Source organism: Rhinoderma darwinii, chromosome 6, assembly GCF_050947455.1.
Source record: "Rhinoderma darwinii isolate aRhiDar2 chromosome 6, aRhiDar2.hap1, whole genome shotgun sequence".
Taxonomy (NCBI): domain Eukaryota; kingdom Metazoa; phylum Chordata; class Amphibia; order Anura; family Rhinodermatidae; genus Rhinoderma; species Rhinoderma darwinii.
This window is the reverse complement of record NC_134692.1, coordinates 21,702,320-21,725,385: the sequence shown is the minus strand read 5'-3', so window position 1 is coordinate 21,725,385 and position 23,066 is coordinate 21,702,320. Positions and strand designations below refer to the sequence as shown.

The 23,066-nt window shown below is 43.8% G+C and overlaps 1 protein-coding gene across 1 annotated transcript in view; it reads left to right on the top strand.

The window, feature by feature from the left end:
• STAM2 (signal transducing adaptor molecule 2) overlaps positions 1 to 21,358 on the top strand; it is a 37,866-nt gene extending 16,508 nt beyond the window's left edge. The window contains exons 7-14 of the mRNA XM_075829279.1: positions 569 to 758; positions 2,180 to 2,274; positions 5,103 to 5,182; positions 6,485 to 6,572; positions 8,760 to 8,814; positions 9,800 to 9,953; positions 17,542 to 17,720; positions 17,806 to 21,358. Of these exons, the coding sequence (XP_075685394.1) occupies positions 569 to 758; positions 2,180 to 2,274; positions 5,103 to 5,182; positions 6,485 to 6,572; positions 8,760 to 8,814; positions 9,800 to 9,953; positions 17,542 to 17,720; positions 17,806 to 17,998 (1,034 nt within the window). The 3' untranslated portion in view covers positions 17,999 to 21,358. The remainder of the gene's footprint in view (positions 1 to 568; positions 759 to 2,179; positions 2,275 to 5,102; positions 5,183 to 6,484; positions 6,573 to 8,759; positions 8,815 to 9,799; positions 9,954 to 17,541; positions 17,721 to 17,805) is intronic.
• Positions 21,359 to 23,066: the final 1,708 nt, after the last annotated feature.

Sequence of the window (23,066 nt, the reverse complement as noted above, 5' to 3'; positions counted from 1 at the left end):
TGTATGAAGGACCTTTTACACAGGCCAATGATTGAGCAAACGAGCGATCATCCCGATCCCGATCATTGCCCTTTGTAAACAGGGCAGAAAACAGCCGACGAATGGGGAAAAGCTTATTCATCGGCTGATCACATCTTTTACGCAGCACTAAATATTGTTGTTGTCTGCAGCACATCTCGCTGTGTAAACAGGGAGATGTGCTGCCGACGTGATGGAAATGTATGGGGACGTAGCATTGCTCGAAAAAGCAGTAAAAAAGCGCCGATCAATGAGCACCAATCATTGAGCTGTTTCGTGGATCAGCGATCAATTTCTTGGCCCATATTGGCCTGCGTAAAAGACCCCCTGTGTATCTGAACATAGATCTTCATAGGGTTATATGGCAATCTAATTTGGGTTCATTAGAGCTGCAGGAGGTCTAGGTATTGTGGGAGTAACACGGACGCTAACATTACAGCAATATTATACCAACTGCTGTTTCCCTTTCTCTTCTCTGGATTTTTCAATGATCATCGTGACTTCTTTTGGTCTGTATAAAAAGCGAATGTATTTTGCTCCCAAATCCCAGCAATCGAGTTATCTCTGCAAGAACAAAAGACGCAACCATCAGAGATTAAATCCTTATACCCAACTGTGGACGCCCAGCATGAGAGTCAGAAGATGCCAAGGAAAGTCCGAGCGCTCTATGACTTTGAAGCTGTGGAGGACAATGAGCTGACATTTAAAAGTGGAGAAATCATCATTGTGCTGGATGATAGGTACGAATGATGATTTCATGACAAGAAACCGTATGTAACCGCTCATGCACTAATCACATTTAATAATGCTTTTTCATTACTCTTTGTAGATTGTGCTGCAGAATATATTGGCGCTTTATAAATAAATATATCTATTAGTACATGCTGCTTTGTGTAACCTCAATGTTTCTTATAACATTTCACTGCACTGTAAGTGAACACCGACAGACCGCAGCATTTTGGACGAAAAGAATAGCGCTGCCTAATGCGTTATTTCTCCTATAAAAATACCGTAAAGTTTGATGGAAACTGAATGCAAGTGTGAATAGAAGCAGATTATTATGTTTATTTTGTCCATTAGGGTAAATACACACAGGACAGATTTGCTGCTAAAAAATTGCCGCAGCAAATCTGCAAAACAACGCAGGGAGATCCCCATCAGATCGTGCCGTTTTTTTTTGCGGATTCTGAAAAGATGAAAAAATAAATAAGTCAATGGGTTTAAATGCCACAATTGCGGACTTTGCTGCAGTAATTTGCTGCAAAATCCAAAACAAAACATTTAAAGGGTAACTAAACGTTTGACAAACTTCTGACGTCCTAGTGACATGTCAAAAGTTTTGATTGTTGGGGGTCCGAGCGCTGAGACTCTCACCAATTGCTCAAACACAGCGGCAGAAGCGCACACTTCGTGTCTGTCCGGCTTTTTCCGTAAATCAATGTATCGTGTACGGGCTCAATAGAAAGTCTATGAGCCTGTACTCCGATACATCGGCTATTCGGAAAAAGCCGAACAGAAACAAAGTGGCTGAGCGGTCACACGAGTGCTTCTGCCGCTTCGTTTTGATCGATTGGTGGGGGTCTCAGTGCTCGGACCCCCACCAATCAAAACTTCTGACGTGTCACTATGACATGTCAGAAGTTTGTCAAACGTTTAGTTACACTTTAATTGCGGACTTTGACTTCCCCATTATAGTCAATGGTGAAATTCTGCAGCGTGTAGATGAGATTCGATAAAACTCTCGTCCACTTGGCTGCTACTGTATTCCGCTGCAGATTTTCCATGTGCCCATCCGCGTGGAAAATCCGCAGCATATCCGTCCCTTGCGCATGAACTCTCTTATGACTGAGAATAGGGACAACTTTGTGCATCTATGTACTTCTTCTAGTGTTAGAGGATTTGCATGCCCTTTCTTATGCTAGGATGACCACAATCCAATCAAGTGTGTAAAATTTGCTTGTTAACATTTGCCGTGTCAGACAGCAGAATTTTTTTTAAAATAAAAAATAACCTCTGATGTTCTTGTTGTCCTTGATACATTTTGGTCCAGTTCACACAAACTGATATGCTTGATAGAATATAGATTGTGTGTTATTTTCTAATATATATGTTAGTACCAGAAGTTTACACCTAACCTATGTTATCTGACGTTTATTTGTAGTGATACAAACTGGTGGAAGGGAGAAAATCACAGAGGCGTCGGATTGTTCCCATCTAATTTCGTCTCCACAGCATTAAATGTGGAGCCTGAAGCAGGTACGTGCAGCGGCAGGTGGGGTCAGGCAACATTTGATTTTGTCGAGAGAATGGCGGACACTGCGTGGTGGCCGACGGCTCATTCAGTAACGCAGATAATCAGGGTCTTGGTCTTACAGCCGTGATACAGACGTTAAAGTGTTGTTCCAAGATCCACAGGATAGGTGGTAAATGTCTGATCGCTGCAACCCCCCACCAACACTAGAACAGGGGGTCTTGAGCCCCAATTCCTCCCTACTACTTGACCGCAGTGAGGAGAACTTTAACAGGAATAGTGGTCAAGCGTCACCGGTGGATATGGATAGGATGATCCTATGTATAGGTGATAAATGTCTATCTTGGCACAACCCCTTAAAAATGCCCCCATATTATGGCTGCCTGAAACTGTACAACAATACAGCAGTCCATGTATTATTCACATATTTATTATCTCACATAGTGAATCATCTGTAATAAAACTAAAACACACCAAGTGGATAATTCCTTCTATTTTATGCCCTACATTGGAAACGTGATCATCTAAATCTGCTATTTGCAGCTCCACCACTTTGGTTTGTATCACTAGTTTTTATTCCATGGTATCATCACGTTCATTCTATCCTTATCCTTATTGATCGGGAACAATTATTAGGTATTGGAGGAATAAGTGTATCCAGCTTTATAAATGTCACAAGTAGCTCCAGTCTGTCTGGCAAATCAAAGAGAAGCGTTTGAGCAGATGGCTTCTGCGTTTTCAGTTTTCTCCGCTTCCCGATCTGAAAATGTTAATTGATGTCTGACTAACGAGCTGCTTTTCTAAAGAGAAGAGCCTACAACACTGCACAAGTGCCGCATCTCAATAGCAGAAGCCTCTTCCCTTTACATCATCACTTCAGGGTCGCACTTTACAAGTGTCGGCATCTCCCAAATGTACAGAAATAGAAAGCAGCTGACACTTCAGTCTGACTGTATTTCAGGTACACACTGATCTGCATATAATGTTCCATAAAATAGTTGTTAGAACTATTGATATTGTTTATCCACTACTTTATGGCTAGATAGAAAAATGGCAAAATTGGAGCAATTACAGATGAGCTAGTGATAGACACTGCTGGCGATAATCCCAGCTCTTCTGTTGATCGCTGTCCCCACACTTGCATGTCTTTTCAATGGGGAGAGGGGAATAAGAAGCTGCTAGATACTTTTGGTGGCGGCTTATCTCTGATGACAACAAAGGATCCAGCATGGTTAAATACAACATGCCCGATCCTTTTCCCCTGACAACTGTCATCAGAGGAGAAATACAACATGTCTGATCCTTTTTCCCTGACATCTGCCGTCGGAGGAGAGTTGGGACACCCCCATACACATTAGATGCAGGGCTGGTCATTCGCTGGTGTCAATCTAATGTGTATTTGCACCTTTATTATCCATTTAAAGAGGCTCTGTCACCAGATTTTGCAACCCCTATCTGCTATTGCAGCAGATCGGCGCTGCAATGTAGGTTACAGTGACGTTTTTATTTTTTAAAAACGAGCATTTTTGGCCAAGTTATGACCATTTTTGTATTTATGCAAATGAGGCTTGCAAAAGTCCAAGTGGGTGTGTTTAAAGTAAAAGTCCAACTGGGCGTGTATTATGTGCGTACATCGGGGCGTTTTTACTACTTTTACTAGCTGGGCGTTCTGACGAGAAGTATCATCCACTTCTCTTCAGAACGCCCAGCTTCTGGCAGTGCAGACACAGCCGTGTTCTCGAGAGATCACGCTGTGTCGTCACTCACAGGTCCTGCATCGTGTCGGACGAGCGAGGACACCGGCACCAGAGGCTACAGTTGATTCTGCAGCAGCATCGGCGTTTGCAGGTAAGTCGATGTAGCTACTTACCTGCAAACGATGATGCTGCTGCAGATTCAACTGTGGCCTCTGGTGCCGATGTGGCCGACACGATGCAGGACCTGGGGCAGGAAGTGAGTGACGTCACAGCGTGATCTCTCGAGAACACGGCTGTGTCTGCACTGCCAGAAGCTGGGCGTTCTGAAGAGAAGTGGATGATACTTCTCGTCAGAACGCCCAGCTAGTAAAAGTAGTAAAAACGCCCCGATGTACGCACATAATACACGCCCACTTGGAGTTTTACTTTAAACACTCCCACTTGGACTTTTGCAAGCCTCATTTGCATAAATACAAAAATGGTCATAACTTGGCCAAAAATGCTCGTTTTTTAAAAATAAAACCGTTACTGTAATCTACATTGCAGCGCCTATCTGCTGCAATAGCAGATAGGGGTTGCAAAATCTGGTGACAGAGCCTCTTTAAGTTGGCTTACGCAGCTCTAGTCCACACAAACAAGTTCCCCCAAAAAGGATGCATGATCATATTCGCAAATGTTTGTTCATCATTGGCTCGCTGGCTCAAGAAAAGCCAATAATCACATATGAATTCGCATCCATAAATGGAAAATATACTTATGGGTTAATGGGCTTCCCATGGCAATTGGCCCCAGTATTTCTGTATGTGATTAAAGGGGCTGTCTACAATCCATTTTGAGCAGGCAGGCTCCCTGGACACTAGCTAATGGGGAACGGGGGGATGCTACAGGGACCCCCTGATATTAGCGGTTATCTATGTCATCCCTGCAATGCCATTGAAATCAGTAGCTCTGCCGTTCACAATCAGATGGGAGCCCTTCTGCTATCTCACGTGTTAGGCACATTAGATTGGAAGCTCCTCTGGTTCAGGGGCTTGTGGCAACTTTTTATGTGAAATATGTTTACCACCTACTTTGATGATTTCTCATATTCTTCACTGACTGTTCTGATCATTTTCTCTATTATATTTCTTGTATAGTTGCTGACAACCCTCCGGCTTCTGAAGAGGTGCTCGAAGCAGCAACAAAGTCTGAACCTGAACCAGTATTCATAGATGAAGTATGTTCAGAATTTTATTTTTCACGACTCTTTTTATTTTAAAAATTTAACAAAGTAGCAGAGAAAAATGGAAGGGGGAGAGGGTATCCGCAACCACAACATCAATAAAACCAGAAAAAGTGAAAAATCTCTTGGCATATAAGATGTACGATACAAACATAATAGCTGTAGCAGTCAGGAAGATGCAAAGTTCTTCATAGTTTGTTTTGTTGGTTCACCCATCACCACGCTCTTCCGATAAAACACATTACTAATCAGATAGACCAAGGGGTCAGCAACCTATGGCATTGGTGCCACAGCCGGCACGCGGGGCATGGTTTGCTGGCACACTTTCTGCTGTGCAGTGCTGCAGTGTGCTTGGTGGCGCTGAACACCGGGAGAGAGAGCGGCGCCTCATTATGCGCTTGGTGGTGCTGGTCACCAGGATAGAGAGCAGTGCTTCATTGTCTTTGTTGCTTCTGTACACTTGGCTAGCACACAATGCAGCACTGCTCTCTCTTGGTGATCAGCGCCACAAGGAGTTCAGTAACCACTCTGTAAAAGAAGAGTTAGCAAAAGTTGACAACTTTCTCTCCTGTGTGCACCCCCCCCCCCCCAAACTAGTGTTCAGTAGCCACAGTCTCTCCTATGTGCCCCCCCAAGCTTGTGCTCGGTAGCCACAGTATCTCCTATGCGTTCCCTCAAGCTGCCGCTCAGTAGCCACGGTGTTTCCTTTGTGCCCCCCGAAGCTGGTGTTCGGTAGCCGCGGTCTCTCCTACATCCACTCCCCCAAAGGTGGTATTCAGTAGCCTTGTATGCGCCACAGATGAATCATATTTGCAAAGAAAGTCAGGGAAAATGGTCACACTGAAATATGTTTAATTAACTGATTAATTGATTTGTCACATGCGTGATAACAGTTTGTCTTATATGACTTTCATGTTTGCATGGCACACGGAGTACTTCATTTTGGAATTATTTTTTTTATTGGCACGCCATACAAAACTGGTTGCCTATCCCTGAGATAGACCGTTCTATATAGAGTCTGAGAAGAGTCTGAATATGTTGGTCACTAGGGCATTAAACGGGTATTCAAACAGAAAATATTTCTCACCTGTCTAATGGATAAGTACTAGATCATGGGAGTACGATCACTTGGACCCACACCGATCCCTCAATATCATAACCCACATAGAATTGTATGGAGTGGTGGCTCTCATGCCCGAAGGCTTCTCAATTCAAAATATCACAGCTTGATACATTCTTTTCACAATTTACAGTGTTGTAATGAAATATACATAATAAATCCGCTAATCTTTACAGGAGAAAATGGACCAGGCATTGCATTTACTTCAGAGCATCGATCCAACAGACCCCAAACCAGATTCAGTCACTCTCCTAGATTTAGAAGGTATTGTATTATATCCAAATAGTGTTTCTTTAGATCTAGAAGGAAATGTTCCACATATTCCTGCATCTCCATAAATGTTCCGAAAGTGAAGAAAATACAGCATATACCAGGAGTAAGAGTAGCCATTGAACCGACTTTAAAGGGAACCTGTCACTGGCATTTCACCTATTAAACCTGCAATACCTGGTGGAAGTGGGTGAAAAATCATTTTTATGTAACCTATAATTATCTTCTAAGTAGTCTCTGTACCTTTAGTATCCCAATTTTTTAGTGTTCCCGCGCCGTATGCTAATGAGCATAAGTCAAATCTTCAATTGAAAGGAGTCCTATCTTCATTACTTAAGCCTTTCCGAGTTAACCCCGCCTCCTTATTTTTGATTGACAGCTCCTCGCCTCCCCCCAGCACACATGAAATACCGTGCTTGCGCATCGATGTCCTGTTCTGGTGCATGCGTACATCCGGACACCATAGTGGCGCATGCGCGGTAACTAGATTTTAGGTATGGGCGAAGCAGGGAAGGGTGTTGGACTATACATGACGAGTGCACACGCTATCTCAGATGAGATTTAGGCATTAAGGGCGGGCCAGTTTTTGGCGGTGGGCGGGCATAAGAAGAAGAGGAAAGAACGAGACAGCCAGATTATTACCATAAAAGGCACAAAATGTTTGCAGACCGTTATTTACGGTCGGAGGAGGAGTTTAGGAGAGGGGATAACGGCAATGACCTTTTGACAGCAGCAGCGAGCGGGGGGTGAGTAGAGTTCAATAGGTGAAATGCTGGTGACCGGTTCGGTTCTCTTACACGGCCCAACGTGAGCCGTGTAAACGAGTGCCGATCATCAAGACCGCTCGCTGATCGGCGCTCGTTTGCTCCTTTCAAAAGGAACTAGTATGGGAATGAGCGCTCGTTATTACGATCGCTGGTCCTCATACATGTCTCATGTCGGCAGCACTTCCTATTTATACAGGGAGATGTGCAACCGACAACGATAATATTTTCGACTTTTAAAACGATACAATCAGTCGATGAACGAGCGTTTACACAGGGCAATTATCGGGAACGAGTGTTCTGTGGACGCTCGTTTGCCCAATTATTGGCCGGTGTAATAGGGCTCTTACTTTCAATCTTGAAATGACACCGATTTTTGGATATTTTTAAACGACTATTACACTCATAGGTATGAGGACATTTTGAGGTTTGCTGATACTTTACATTGATAGCCTATTCTACCCAATTAGCTGAAGTGTACAGACTCCTGGGCTGCAGGACAGTATGAGGTCCGTTCACACTAAATAATTGGCAGATCGAGCTCTTACTATGAATGGACTATCCTGGCTCTGTTTTCCTCAGAGTTGTTTATAATGGGTCCATCCATTACCAGCCCACTGCCCATACACATTACACAAAGCTCGGCCAAACCCGCCAAATATCGGCTGGAGAACTAATGTGTATGGGGACCTCTCAACTGTCCCGAGACGGCAGATCGAAGGGGGGGGGGGGGGGGGTCAGGCATGTTGGATTTTAACTAAGAAAATTCTCTAAAATCTAGTTAGAAGGTATTCCACATGTCCTCTTAGGCGCTGTCTACACTAATGCCGATGCTTCTGGACTTTCTGTTTTTATTAGACCGAGACAGAATTCTAACGGATCATCTTGATTTTAATGAGATCCGTCTGGTTTTGGAGTTGTTTTTTTTAATTATTATTAGAATTACGCAGACTTACCTGTTTTACCCAAACAAAACAATGGAAACGAAGCAGTCCAACTTAAGCCTAGTGATGGCATTTACCATCCTAGACCCTCACCGTCGCTGAAACAAAGGTGCAGAGTGCTCCGCTGAGCATTCTGCATCTTGGGGTGCGATCAGCGCTCTCTGTCAGGCTGAAAATGGCTCACATAGAACGTCTATGAGAATCGTCTTCAGCCTGACCAGCAGCACCGATCACAGCTAAAGATGCAAAGTGCTTCTGCACCTTCATTTCAGCGGCCATTGGGGTCTCCGCACGCAGACCCCCACCAATCCAAATATATCAAAAGTTTGCTGAAAGTGCAGTCACTCTTTAAAGAATGGTTTCTCACCATATTTATGTAAGTGAGACGGACTAATGTAGAAATGAACCGTGACTCTTGACTACTAGAACACTACTCCACATACTCCATGGTGTTGCGCTTTTTTCCTTTTTAGATGTCTGTCAACAAATGGGCCCAATGATTGATGAGAAGTTGGAGGAGATTGACAGGTGAGTCCTAAAATCCAGTAGATACCCGCACATAACTAATCAAAAATGCCAGTAATTGCATATTCTACCATGCTAGCGATCTGGAAAACTCTTCCATAAATTATTCTCCTTAGTTTGTCTTAACCCACAGCATACCTGTCACCTCTCCTGAGGCTGCGTTCACACGAACGTGACAGATTTACTTGCGTAAAAAAAGTCTGTGTGGGTTGCGTTTTTGCATTAGTGTGCTTTGCGTGTGGCATGCATTTTTCACGTGCTTGCAAGCACTTTTTTTCAATGTAATTGATGCGTAAATCACGCACCCATTGACTTTAATGGGTGGCTAGGTGTGTGAAAACGCACCAATATAGGACGCGCAGTGAGTTTCACGCAAAGGACACTCGCTGCGTAAAAACTCACGCACGTGTGAACAGCCCCATTGAAATCAATGGGTCTGCGTGCTGCGCGTTGTTTCATCACGCAGCACACGGACGGGATCCGCGCTCGTGTAAATGAGCCCTAATAGTAGTCAACAGTGTTTTGTGGTCTGACGACCCTTTTGGAGGAGTACAGCCTTTCATCATGAGCATCGGCTCATTCCAGAAGCCACATGTAGGGGTCCGTATTAAAAGTACAATACTTTGTCCCCCTGTGGTTGTATCGAACCAAACTTCAATCACCGTAGATTCACATCCATAGATACAATCACTCTGCATTATTATGCATTGTTATTTATTGATTTATACTGATGGGGACACGTTCTGGAGGCACCGAGCCAGTTATTAAAAATCGGAGGCTACCAAATGTAGGCAATCTTCATGCTGGTCTGAGCATCACCGGGTGCACTTGTTAGGCAGCATTGGTATTACAGTCACGACTTGCACACACATTTCCCAGGAACACCTGCTGAGAATATTTATTTTTTTGGGTAGTTATCTGCTGTGCTTGTTGTCTGTGTTTTCGAGTGTCTTTGTAGTTATAACTATCCCTTCTTTTGTCTCTGCAGGAAACATTCTGAGCTGTCTGAGCTGAACGTGAAGGTGCTGGAAGCTCTGGAGCTCTACAACAAACTCGTGAATGAAACTCCGATGTATTCTATGTACAGCAAGCCCCCTCCTCAGACACATTACACGCCAACGTCCCTTGGGGTCACCATGCAGGTTTGGACATCTTTCACATACATCTGAAAGCCCTATTACACCGACCAACCTTGTGGCTGGTGCAACGATCGCCGATCAACGAGACCGCTCGTTGATCGGTGCTCGTTTGCTCCTGTCACAATGACATCAGTGTGGAGACGAGCGGGCATTACTCCGATCGCTCGTCCCCATACATTATTGTCATGTCGGCAGCAGGGAGATGTGCTGTCGACAACGATAATATTTAAGTTTTAAAACTATACAATCAGCGGATGAACGAGCGTTTACAGCCCTCCCTTATTCCGTTGTTTGATGATTCCCGTGAAAGTGCTTGATGATTGAGTACGATGCAAAAAATATTTATGGGAGGTTTTCGTCGTTCTTGGGAAAATCCAGTCAAAATGATAAATAGATATGCGAGAAAGTCAGATTAGGGAAAGTCTGTAATCTTGGGCCACCCCTCATTTCTAGAGTGAAATGGCTCTAAAAAGTGCTTAAACCCCTTTGGCACTGCCCCGAGACTTCTGTTTCTGAAAGTCTGGAACACGAAGCACGCTGCCATTGATGTGAATGGACGGTTGCTTAGAAAGTTTGATCAGATCTTCAGGAGCAGAGCAGCACCATAGTGATTTATGTGAAATCGGTGATGGTCCAAGTTCTCAGAAGTTTATACATGGATCCTGATTTCGCCTCTGTATAAATGCATTGTGCTTGTAGAATAGGGCTCTGTTTTGCTTCCTGGTTAATACTTGAAGGTTTTTTTTCATCCTTGAAATATAACTGAGCAAGTCTAGTGAATTATCCTCACGAGTCCTAAAATCCATCCGAATATCTAACTGCTGGGTGAACCCCAAACCTGTCTATAGGTAACATGCTGGGGTCTCGTCACACATTTCTACAAGTGTAACACGAACTATGATTTCCCAGCAATGTGAATGCTCTGAAAACAGAATTTTTTCCAGAGCTAAAAATTATTTCATTGCAGTCCCTTCTGCTTAAAGAGGCTCTGTCACCAGATTTTGCAACCTCTATCTGCTATTGCAGCAGATCGGCGCTGCAATGTAGATTACAGTAACGGTTTTATTTTTTAAAAACGAGGCCAAGTTATGACCATTTTTGTATTTATGCAAATGAGGCTTGCAAAAGTCCAAGTGGGCGTGTTTAAAGTAAAAGTCCAACTGGGCGTGTATTATGTGCGTACATCGGAGCGTTTTTACTACTTTTACTAGCTAGGCGTTCTGAAGAGAAGTATCATCCACTTCTCTTCAGAACGCCCAGCTTCTGCCAGATCACGCTGTGACGTCACTCACAGGTCCTGTCAGACGAGCGAGGACACATCGGCACCAGAGGCTACAGATGATTCTGCAGCAGCATTGGCGTTAGCAGGTAAGTAGCTACATCGACTTACCTGCTAACGCCGATGCTGCTGCAGAATCAACTGTAGCCTCTGGTGCCGATGTGTCCTCGCTCGTCCGACACGATGCAGGACCTGGGGCAGGAAGTGACGTCACAGCGTGATCTGGCAGAAGCTGAGCGTTCTGAAGAGAAGTGGATGATACTTCTCGTCAGAACGCCCAGCTAGTAAAAGTAGTAAAAACGCCCCGATGTACGCACATAATACACGCCCACTTGGAGTTTTACTTTAAACACGCCCACTTGGACTTTTGCAAGCCTCATTTGCATAAATACAAAAATGGTCATAACTTGGCCAAAAATGCTAGTTTATTAAAAATAAAAACGTTACTGTAATCTACATTGCAGCGCCGATCTGCTGCAATAGGAGATAGGGGCTGCAAAATCTGGTGACAGAGCCTCTTTAATGTTAATATGCAAATTATGCTCAAGATTTAGTTCAGGGTTCGGCATAATCCCTTGTTACGGGATTTAGTTCACAGCTGAATCCTAAAACCTGCATTTGGTGTATCCCTTTTTTTGATGATTGGATCAATTTAGACAGCATGCAGAGCATTTTATGGAAACCACTTTTATGAAATGGCTCATTATGAGGGGGTCTGGTATACTTTTTTTCACAGACAAGTGGAGGGTTAAAGAAGTATCAAGGTCCAGCAAATAAAGGTTATTAATTGTATAATCAGAAAATACACTACACGTTCTGAATCAATTCCTCACCGTTTTCAGTACCTCTGCTTGCTGTAATTCAATGTGAACCTTCATTGTTTACTTCCAGTGGATAAGCGTCTTTCCAGGTCATGTGATGGACACACAGGTGCAGGACTGATTACAGTAACACTATGCCCCCGTTCACATGGCAGCATTAAACCCAACGTGTATTCAATTGTCATTCAATAAGGCTTGAGACCCTTTTACACGGGCCAATTATCGAGCAAACGAGCGTTCACAGGGCAACGATCAGCCGATGAATGTTTCTGCAGCCGAAAATATTATCGTTGTCGGCAGCACATCTCCTTGTGTAATCAGGGAGACGCGCTGCCGACATGATAGAAATGTGTGGGGACGATCAGCGTGCTGTCTGATTGATTGGCGCTCGTTTACATGGCCCTTAGCAGCTGCTTTTCCCGTGCGGAATCTTCGCAAATCAGTAACATTCTACTGAGCTACTTAATTCGGCAACTGATTATTTTTTTTTCCCACAAACTTTCTGTTGCATGTGAAAGAAATTGCGGAAACCCCATTCATATGCAAGGGGCAGGGATTGTCATCCGATTTGGTGCAGAATTCACGCCGAAATCCATGTCAAATCCAACACGTGTGAACAGAGGCTTTTTTTATTTTATTTATTTTTTTTTTTTTTTTTACTTCACTCTTCAAAACATATATTTTTCTATGATCCGGGTCTTCTCATAATATGTCCCGAAGCTTCAGTCTGGTCATTTGTGGAAGGTTTGGCTTGTTATGGTCAATGAGCCACTTGTTCGCTTTATTTGCTGGACGTGTTTTCTACAAAGTTCACAGGCGTTAACCCCTTCCCGCCGCAGCCATTTTTCAGATTTTCGTTTTTTCCTCCCCGACTTCCAAAAGCCATAACTTTTTTTAATTTTTCCGTCGATATAGTCCTATGAGGGCTTGATTTTTGCGGGACGAGTTGTCGTTTTTTGTAGCACCATTTATTGTGCCATAGAATGTACTAGGAAATGGGGAAAAAATTATCTGTGGGGTAGAAAATGAAAAAAAACAGCGATTCCTCCATGGTTTTTTGTGCTTCGTTTTTACGGAATTCACTGTGCAATTAAAACAACATGTTAACTTTATTCTGCGGGTCAATACGATTACGGCGATACCAAATATTTATAGTTTTTTTTCTATATTTTACTACTTTTACAAGTAAAAACCGAAGTGTGAAAAAGAAAATTTATTTTGTGTCGCCAAATTCCGAGAGCCATAACTTTTTTTTATTTTTCTGTCGATTAAGTGGTCTGAGGGCTTATTTTTTGCGGGATAAGCTGTAGTTTTTAATAATACCATTTTGGTGTACACGCGACGGTTTGGTCACTTTTTATTTAATTTTTTGTGGGAGATTAGGTGACCAAAAAATAGAGATTCTGGCGGTTTACATTTTTTTACGGCGTTCACCGTGCGAGTTAAATAATGATATATTGTAATAGTTCAGACTTTCACGGACGCGGCGATACCAATTATGTTTATTATTATATTTTTTTTTACAATTCTCTAGGGGGAAAATGGGAAAAGGTTTTGTTTTTTTATTTTACCCTTAATATTTTTATTTTTTTAACATTAAAAAAACCCTTTTATTTTACAAATTTTTACTTTTTATTATTTTTTATTAGTCCCCCTAGGGGACTTCAACCAGCGATCGTTAGATCGCTTGCACTATATACTGCAATACTAATATCGTGATTCTGACAGGCAACACAGGAGCCATCATTAGGCCCCCAGGCAGCCGTAGCAACCATCGCCACCCCCGCTAACGATTTAAATGCCGCGGTCGCTATTTACCGCGGCATTTAACGTGTTAAACGAGCGGGATCGTGCTCGAGCGCGATCCCGCTCATTACTCTGAAGTGTCGGCTGTAACATATAGCCGAAACCCGCACCTTATGGAGCAGATTCACTCCGTGAGCCCGTTCCATACTTCCCCTACCCGACTATGACGTATGGATACGTCAAATGTCGGGAAGGGGTTAAAGAGTTTTCCCCTGAGCAATATTTATCAGCTATCCACAGGATAGGTAATATCTGATTGGTGGGGGTCCCATCGCTGGGACCCCCACTGATCACGTGTACGGTCTTACTTTGCGGTTCCTGGGAGCGCCATAGAAATGAATGGAGCGGTGGCTGAGCATGCGCACTACTGCTCCGTTCCTATGGTGCTCCCAGGAACGGCAAGGTAATCCCGTTCTCGTGATCAGTGGGGGTCCCAGCGGTCGGACCCCCACTGATCAGATAATTGTCACTTATCCTGCGGGTAGGTGATAAATATCGATTACTACTCCAGCTTCTTTATTGGCCATGTCTCATTGCCATAAAGATCCACAGAAGATCACACGTCCTGGCCATGTTTTTTTTTAATTTATTTTTATTTTTATTTTAGACCTACCATTATATTTGAAGATCTCTTCATTTCATCTTTGTTCCGGTCTGTGTCATATTTCTTGACTGCCGGACCCTTTTCTTGTTCGTGATTGATCAAAGTAGCTACTTCCATGCAGCCCGAATACTGCAGACGACAGATCAAAGCCGACTAAATTCACATATGCAATTGATTTCCTCTGATTGATGTGTGTTGTTAAAAATGGCTTTGATTCCAACCAGAATAGTCTCGGGCACTGTTCACACTAGCATCATATCTTCCCTTTATAACGTTACCGTGACCGCTATGCCAGATCAGTTTCCAAATAAATACCGGCGAATCCCAACAGACCCATTGACTTTAATGTGATTGGTTGAGTTCTGGTATTTTTCACGTCAAGAATAGCGCTACAGCCTGCGCGGTCAAAAATATCAGAACAAGGCCAAGGAATACCGCATGATGCAAGTGTGAAGGGAGCTTCGAATCGAACTTGACACCACACCATGTGCATGTTTCTTTTTGTAGTACGCCTCAATTGTTGTGTGATCTTCTCAGATTCTGTTCACACGACTATCATAGGTTTTGTTCTCGATGCAGCCATGAATAGTAGGATCTGTTTTCAAATGGATTGCAATAAGATCACATGAATCCGTTTTTTTCTGAGGTTTTTGGACGGGAAGAAAAGCGCTGCATACTGTGCGATTCTGGCAGTCAGAACACTGAAAAAACAAAATAAAAAAAATGCGTGAACAAAGCCATTCACTTTTTCTGGGCTGTTATACACTCACCATTAGAATATCTAAAGACCTGTTCACATCTGTGTCGGGTTTCCATTGTTCTTCCCCGTCAGAGGAGCAAAACAATGAAAACACTGGAAGCGCCGGTTCCGTTACATGGGTCGACACCTTCAGCGCCTGACGGAACCCATTGACTTGAATGCAGCATGCTGCCCTATTGTTTTTGGTATTTTCAACCAGAACTGTGACAGAGGCCCCTAAAGGAGCCTCCAACGCAGATGTGAACAGGCCCTAAGCCATTCGGCCATTCCATGGGCTGGCAAGTCCGAAGATTGGGCAGATGAATTCTCTCATGGTTCTGAAGGCCCTATTACACCGGCCGATTTTGGCTGTTGCAGCGAGCGCCGATCAACGAAACAGCTCGTTGATCTGCGCTCGCTTTCTACTGTCACACGGAGCTATGGATGGAGACGAGCGCTCGTTACTCCGATCGCTCGTCCCCATACATTTCTATCATGTCGGCAGCGCGTCTTCCTGTTTACACATGTGCTGCCGACATGATAATATTTAACTTTTTTAAAACGATACGATCAGCAGATGATTGAGCGTTTGCTCGTTCATCTGCTGATCGTTCCCCTGTTTACACAGAGCAATTATCGGCAATGAGCGTTCTATGAACGATCGCTTGCCCGATAATCGCCCAGTGTAAAACCCCCTTTACTCCAATAAATCTCAAGAAAACCTAAACTAAACAAAAGAAGAACAATATCATATAAAATCATCAAAAACCTCAGCGTGTGTAAGTCTCAGAATAGTTGACCCATGGAAGTCAGGAGCCTTATGAATAATGAAGTCCCGCTTGACTATTTAGCTTCGGCTACAGCGCTGGTCTGAGAGCAGAAATAAATTGGATTATGATCTTTTCATACACCCGGCAGGAGGACGTCTCCGTGAAGCATCCGCTTTGATCTCGTTCCTCTCAAACCATTTTTTATATTGACCCACGACCACAAACTTCAGGGGCATCGCTTGTTAACTGGAGACGCTTTGTTCACAAGTTTGGACCTGAGAAATAATGTTCTCGTGCTATTTTTAAGGCACCTCGTTGTCGTCTTCGGTACCATCCCCTTTATCTCCGGTCCAGCTCTTTATGTCACAGATCGAATCGCCTTTCCAACCTACACAGAAATATCTGGCGCAGTAGCAAAGTGTTTATTTCAAGCAGTGACGTCCGCTTGGCGATGATCTCAATGGGAAGTGTCAGGTATTGTTCAGGGATCCAGTCATTCATGGTTCTAGATGACGCACTCTGCATTAGTTACCTCGTATTGACAGTAAGCTTTCCAAGGCTATGTAGAATATAGTTAGAAGATCTTTGCTTTTCCAACCTTTTTTTTTTATTATTGCTCAATTGCATCTAAAATAAGAAATAAAGCAGCTTTGAAAATAATTTTGATGAAAAATCTTCTACCGTTTTGTGTATGCAGCTCCCATGTAGTCTGATTTTACAGTTGGGTTACTATTCTCTTCCATCGGCCCCTCTTCTTCTGTGTAGATTAGCAAGAAGAGGGTGAAGAGTAACACGACTGTAGGATCAGACTTCATGCAGGGTTTGTTTGTAATCTGTAACCATGGAGATTAATTTCGGCATAGGAGCTGTAGACACAAAACGGTAAAATAATTATAAACCAGACTGTTGGCGTCAATAGTCTAAATACACCCACATCTGTGTTTTTAACATGCAGTACTGCTTTTCAGAAGGGAACCGTTCAATCGAAGTTTTTTATTTATAGGGGTTTTCCCGTTTGCTATCTCCATCGGTCCCGTAGAATTGAATGGGAGCGCCAAAGGCATGCTGACCGCCGATTTATTAAACGGGGGACATTGGACCCCCATTCTCATGAACGGTGGGGTCTAAACAGTGGGGCCCCCAGCGTTTAGACCTTAATCACCTACCCAGCGGATGGGGGGTAAATGTCTACCTTGGCACAGCCACGTTAACATTTAATCTTGACACAAGCCCTTTATCTCCTAACCACAGGATAGGTGGTAACATGCTGATTTCGTGGGGGTCCGACCGCTGGGACCCCCACTTATCACGAGAACGTGGGTCCCGTTCCTCCAAATGAACTCAGCGTCAGGGCGCAGTCCCAGCGGTCAAGACTCTACCAATCAGCATGTTTTTTTTATCACCCATCCTGCAGTTAGGAGAGAACTTTAAATCTTGAGACGACAACTTTAAGGACCAGATTTCTCATTAAAAGAGGGGAATGTTACATGTAAACCCAGACGTAATGTGGATTGGTGGAGCATGACACAGGTGATGAGACTAACGTGTATATTATTCATGTCCCCTTTCTAGGGCTATCCTGGACAGCCTCAGGGCGGCGGTTATATGGTTCATGGTATACCTCAGGTGCATCCCCAGGCACTTTCTCAAGGATACAGCATGAACCCTGATCAAATAGGCCCCCTGAGAACACTACCACCAAACATCAACTCAACAGTGACCACCCAAGCCGCTCAAACGCCATATTTGAGGTACTCTACTTGCGTCTCTCGTCTATAGATAAAGATATCCATTTAATATCGGTTATCAAAATATTTTTCTTTATTTTATTTGCAGCACCGGACATGATGCGGGTTCTAATCCTCCTCCATATTCACATTACGGCCAGCCAATGGGAATGTCTGCCGATATGTCAGCCTATCAGAACACTACGTCTTCATTGCCTCCAGGACCTGGATACACAATGGCTGCTCCTTTACACTCTATCCCTCAACAAGCCCAAAATTACTACCAGCAGCCCCTGCTCTGAGACTGTAACCCTTAAAGACCTCTGTACTTCTAACCTTGTGTGTGTCAGTCACAAGTCTCTTAAAGGAAAACTCCACTTTCTAACAACATTTTACAACATTCCACAGTTTAGCGTTACACAAAAAGTGGAGTCACTTTGCAAATACATTGCCTTACATTTGTTTTACTGATCGTTACATGTATTATTCAATAGCTTGTTTCCGGTCACTGGAGAGCAGTGCATTGTGGGTGTTCAGATAATTAAATTAATTAAGTTAATTAAGGTGGTGCGAAAATTGAGAAAAGCATGGGTGCTTTCTTCCAGAAACAGCACCACACCTGTTCATGGCTTGTGTCCGGTTTTGCAGCTCCGCTCCATTAAAATGAATAGGGCTGAGCTGCAATACCACACAGCACCAGCAATGGCACTGTTTTGTTTTTTTGTTGTTGAGAAAGCAGCCATGTTTTGTACAGCCCCTTTATGTCACATGACTGACTGCAGATTGGAGATCAGCTTCTGTCTGTTTCTAACGGCAACCAGCAGCTATTCGATGTTACGGAGAAAAAGTTAGGATGTAACGTGTAATCAGTGCAAAATGAATAAAACAAGTATTTGCAAAGTTACTCAACTCATTATGTAGATTTAAACTGACCTGTTGTGTAAAGAGGAAGGGCACTTTAAGTCACCGCTCCACAAAAACGGTTTTATACGTAATAGATCAGAGTATCGTTTTTGTAAAACCTGACCATGATCGTCTTGAGATTCCAACAATCCGTACCGCTTACGCTCCTTCCTGCCAGACTGCCTGTGTTCAGTTGCAGCGCCTCCTATGACTATTAGGTTGATATAGCGCTCCCTTTTACTGAACGGCTCCAGCTGCATCAGGTTATGTAGTCATTAACAGAGCAGAATTTTGCCAACCGGTCCAATTAAGACGACTTAAAAATAGCCAAAGCTTTTATGTAGCGCGTTTATAAAGCGGAAAGACCTAAAAGGTAACCAGTTCTAATTCTTCTGCCGTTTTTTTCCCTGTGTCTTAAAACAATGGTAACACACACCCCATGAAGTCTTATTCACTCTGTTCTAGCTCGGAAAAATATCTTGCTTGCTTTTTTTAAAAAGAGACCTGTTATCATGCCCAAGTAGATGCCCTGATGATACAGGAATAGTGGGGGCATTTGTGCTTATAAAGCCTCCGAATGTGCTGATCAGAGGGCTTGCCCATACCTTCTATATCTATGCCCCTTCCTCTGTAAGCTGCTTACCCAATCAGCTGAGCATAAGGGGGATCACATGACACACTTCTCTTTAGCCTTTACACCGGTGAAACGCCAAAATCCCTCTCCCTATTAGTGCTTTAAAGGGAACCTGTCATAAAGTAGTGACAGACATGCTGATATCCGTTTAAAAAAATATATATATTTTGTACTCGCACAGTGAACGTTGCAACGCGATGCCGAGCGGTGTGGGCAAGGAGTCCGAAGTACGAGGCTTTTGCATATATGTCGGACTCCTTGCCCACAGTGCTCGGCCTCGTGCTGCAGCATTTCCTGTGAGTTCACGGACAGAAAATTAAATCGCTGAAATCAGACCTGAAAGGTTCCCTTTAAGGGTCATTAAAAAGTTGCAATTTTCCCACAGGTTCTCTTTAATGGGGTTGTCCAGGACCTAAAAAAATATTTTTTTTTTTCCCAGGAAAATTACCACTCTTATCCGTGAGCTGAGTTTGGTATTGCAGCTCAGCCCTATTCACTTGAATGGAGCGGAGCTGCACTACCTGACACAGCCCATGAACAAGAGTGGCGCTGTTTCTGAAAATAAAGCAGATCTTTTTTTACATTTTTCACAACTCCTTTAAGGCTGGGGCTCCATAGCGACTTATCTCATGGGATGTGTTGCGATACGATTTCACTATGGGAGAATAATTACATGTGATTTGCATTTGTTGCGATAAATAGTTTGGCAGTCACATGAAATCGCATGTACACGTGTATTCGTGCCCATCCTATAGAAATACATTAGAATTTGTGGAGCCCTTTCCTAAAAGGGACCTGGTCCACTATAAGGTCACATTCCCAAATTGATAGTTGAATAGGATTGTAAAGCATTTTTAGATATTTTACAGGGATATCATTTTCTGCACAATGAGGGGGTTGATGAAAAATAGGAGCTGAGAAGCGAGATGGTTACTTGCTCAAGGTCTGTTTTCATGAATGAGTCACAAATGCTTGAGAGCTGTGAAATTTCTGCTGAATAAATAAGTGGGAAACATGCACAAACCGTTTGCTGATACAAAAACTTGTAAAACATTTTTTTAAATAGATCTATTAGGTTATCACTGGGGCCCTATCTGATACAGTTGGGGCAGCTGAGATCGGAAATATATATTTTAATTAGATTTCCTGCAGTCTTTTATTGTAAAAATCCAGGAAGACACGGACTGTCAGCCAGGCTCCTCGCCTGCACCCAGACAGCCAGGCTCCTCGCCTGCACCCAGACAGCCAGGCTCCTCGCCTGCACCCAGACAGCCAGGCTCCTCGCCTGCACCCAGACAGCCAGGCTCCTCGCCTGCACCCAGACAGCCAGGCTCCTCGCCTGCACCCAGACAGCCAGGCTCCTCGCCTGCACCCAGACAGCCAGGCTCCTCGCCTGCACCCAGACAGCCAGGCTCCTCGCCTGCACCCAGACAGCCAGGCTCCTCGCCTGCACCCAGACAGCCAGGCTCCTCGCCTGCACCCAGACAGCCAGGCTCCTCGCCTGCACCCAGACAGCCAGGCTCCTCGCCTGCACCCAGACAGCCAGGCTCCTCGCCTGTTAGGCTGCACCCAGACAGCCAGGCTCCTCGCCTGTTAGGCTGCACCCACCCTCAGTCAGCCAGGCTCCTTCCACCCTCCCAGAATGATAGACTGCTGAATGTGCGAGGGGTAAGTTGGACACGTCTTGAGTCCATACAGGATATCTGGCTTTCTACACTGGAATACTGCAGCAAATCCTATTAAATTATATATACACCCAGCTCTATCCTATGCTGCCCCCCCCCCCCCCCAATATGGCAGCATAAGTAACCAGAGACTTAAAATTTTGACATGTTCTGACTATAACTGCAATTTTGTGATGGAGGGTGCAGTCTGGTGATGGAGGGTGCAGTCTGATGCTTAGAGTCTTTGACATGATTTGAGTTTTCCCTCCTTTCTCATTTTCAGCCCATTCCATTAGAAGGGATTTGGAAAAGTTTAGTAACAGTCGCGCTGCTGCTTTTGTTCCCATTCATGTCTAAGTAGTCAGCAGCAGCTGTCGCACCATCCTGCAACTTGGTGCATTTCTATGGGATGTTCATTCCCCCCATGTAATAAAAAAAGAACAATACAGTTCAACAAAAAATGATTCTTTCCTTTTTTTTTTGTCCTTTTGCATATCATGCCCCAGGTTAGTTGCCACAGGTCATTGTTGGGATCTCCAATATACTGCACCCTAAAATAAAAGTCAGCCACTTTGAATGCAGTTATACAGGGAGGGGGGAGGGGTGTATCCCAATATAACCAAGCACAATCGCCTTTCAATAATCTGGGAAAACTGAGTGACAAACCCCATGTATTTCACTTAATTTACCCATAAACAGATACAAGAATAATCAGTTTAATTCAAAATTCACAGAAAATTACGCCTCAAGGAATTATCTCGAGTCCTATATATATATATTATGGTGAAATGCTCTTTAACCTTATTTTAAAACAATTATTTTTATCTAGATTTGCTCCCATCAGCTTTCTCACTTTATAAGGGAATTTTTTTTTACCAGAAACAGCGCCACTCTTCTCTATGGGCCGTGTCTGGTATTGCAGCACTTAAGCATAGGAGGTGAGTGAACAAGTGTGGCGCTGTTTCTGGGAAAATTCACCTACTTTCTTTTTTATAATCTTATGCCACCCCTTTAAAGGCAAAAAATGCGAAACAAAAGCCACACAGATACCTTAAATCCGACATCTCTTTTGTAGTTTAGACATAGTCATTTCATAGCGGTCGGGTGGGGGCGCTTAGATAGCAGTTCCTCCCTTTTCTGGAAGGTACTGCAGTAAGCAAGGGCTTTTACATTGCCTCCTGCTGAAGATAGGACGGGGGCTCTTCCTCCAGTCCTCACTAGGTGTGGGATCTACCACCACCAGATCTCTGGACTGTCATGTATTTGCCCTCCAGTCAAAAAGCTAAACTTTTTGCTGATACAAAATCATTTTTGTACTGCACGGAAACGTTTGTATCCAGGAGTCATTGTCATATCCGTTTTTATGGAGACGAATCTGTTTTTTATGTAACATTTGTAAGCTCCGTCCCTCCCGATACTCAGGCCGCTGGATTTCAGATGCTGACTTGGTACAGGACGCAGCAGAATGTTATCTGGACGTTGCCGTCTATCACATTTCTCATTATCTTTTGCTAACGATTTGGATGAATGTGGCGAGCGAGACTGACGCAGAAAACCGCACCTTAACAAAAAAGAAAAATGGTCAGGAAAGTGCCTCCATTACATGTGCAGAGCAGAGGCAGCCAATTTGTTAGAATTTATGTGAATTTCCACCTTCAGAGCGACTTTAAGTATTAGGGAATTGTAGTATAAGCAATTCCCTAAAAAAATCCAATTGCCCCAATCACTCCCTACAAGTGGTAGACATTGGGGTAATAGGGGCAAGCAATCAAATTCCTTGCAACCGCGTGGCTGGAAGCACAATTCAAGTCACATACAGATGTAGCCAAGTTTATCTTGACTCATAACTTGCTGCGGCGTGATGTCACACGACAAAAGTCAAGTGAGATTTGCTTGATACTGTATTTAGTACTTTAAGGGTATGTTCACACGAGGGTGTCCGTTACGGCTGAAATTACGGGGATGTTTCAGCCTGAAAACATCCCCGTAATTTCAGCCGTACCGGCATGTGCAGGCGCTTGAACGCCGCGTCAATTACGGCCGTAATTAGCGCTGCTATTCATTGGAGTCAATGAATAGCGGCTCCAATTACGGCCAAAGAAGTGACAGGTCACTTCTACGCGGGCGTCTATTTACGCGCTGTCATTTGACAGCGGCGCGTAAATTATG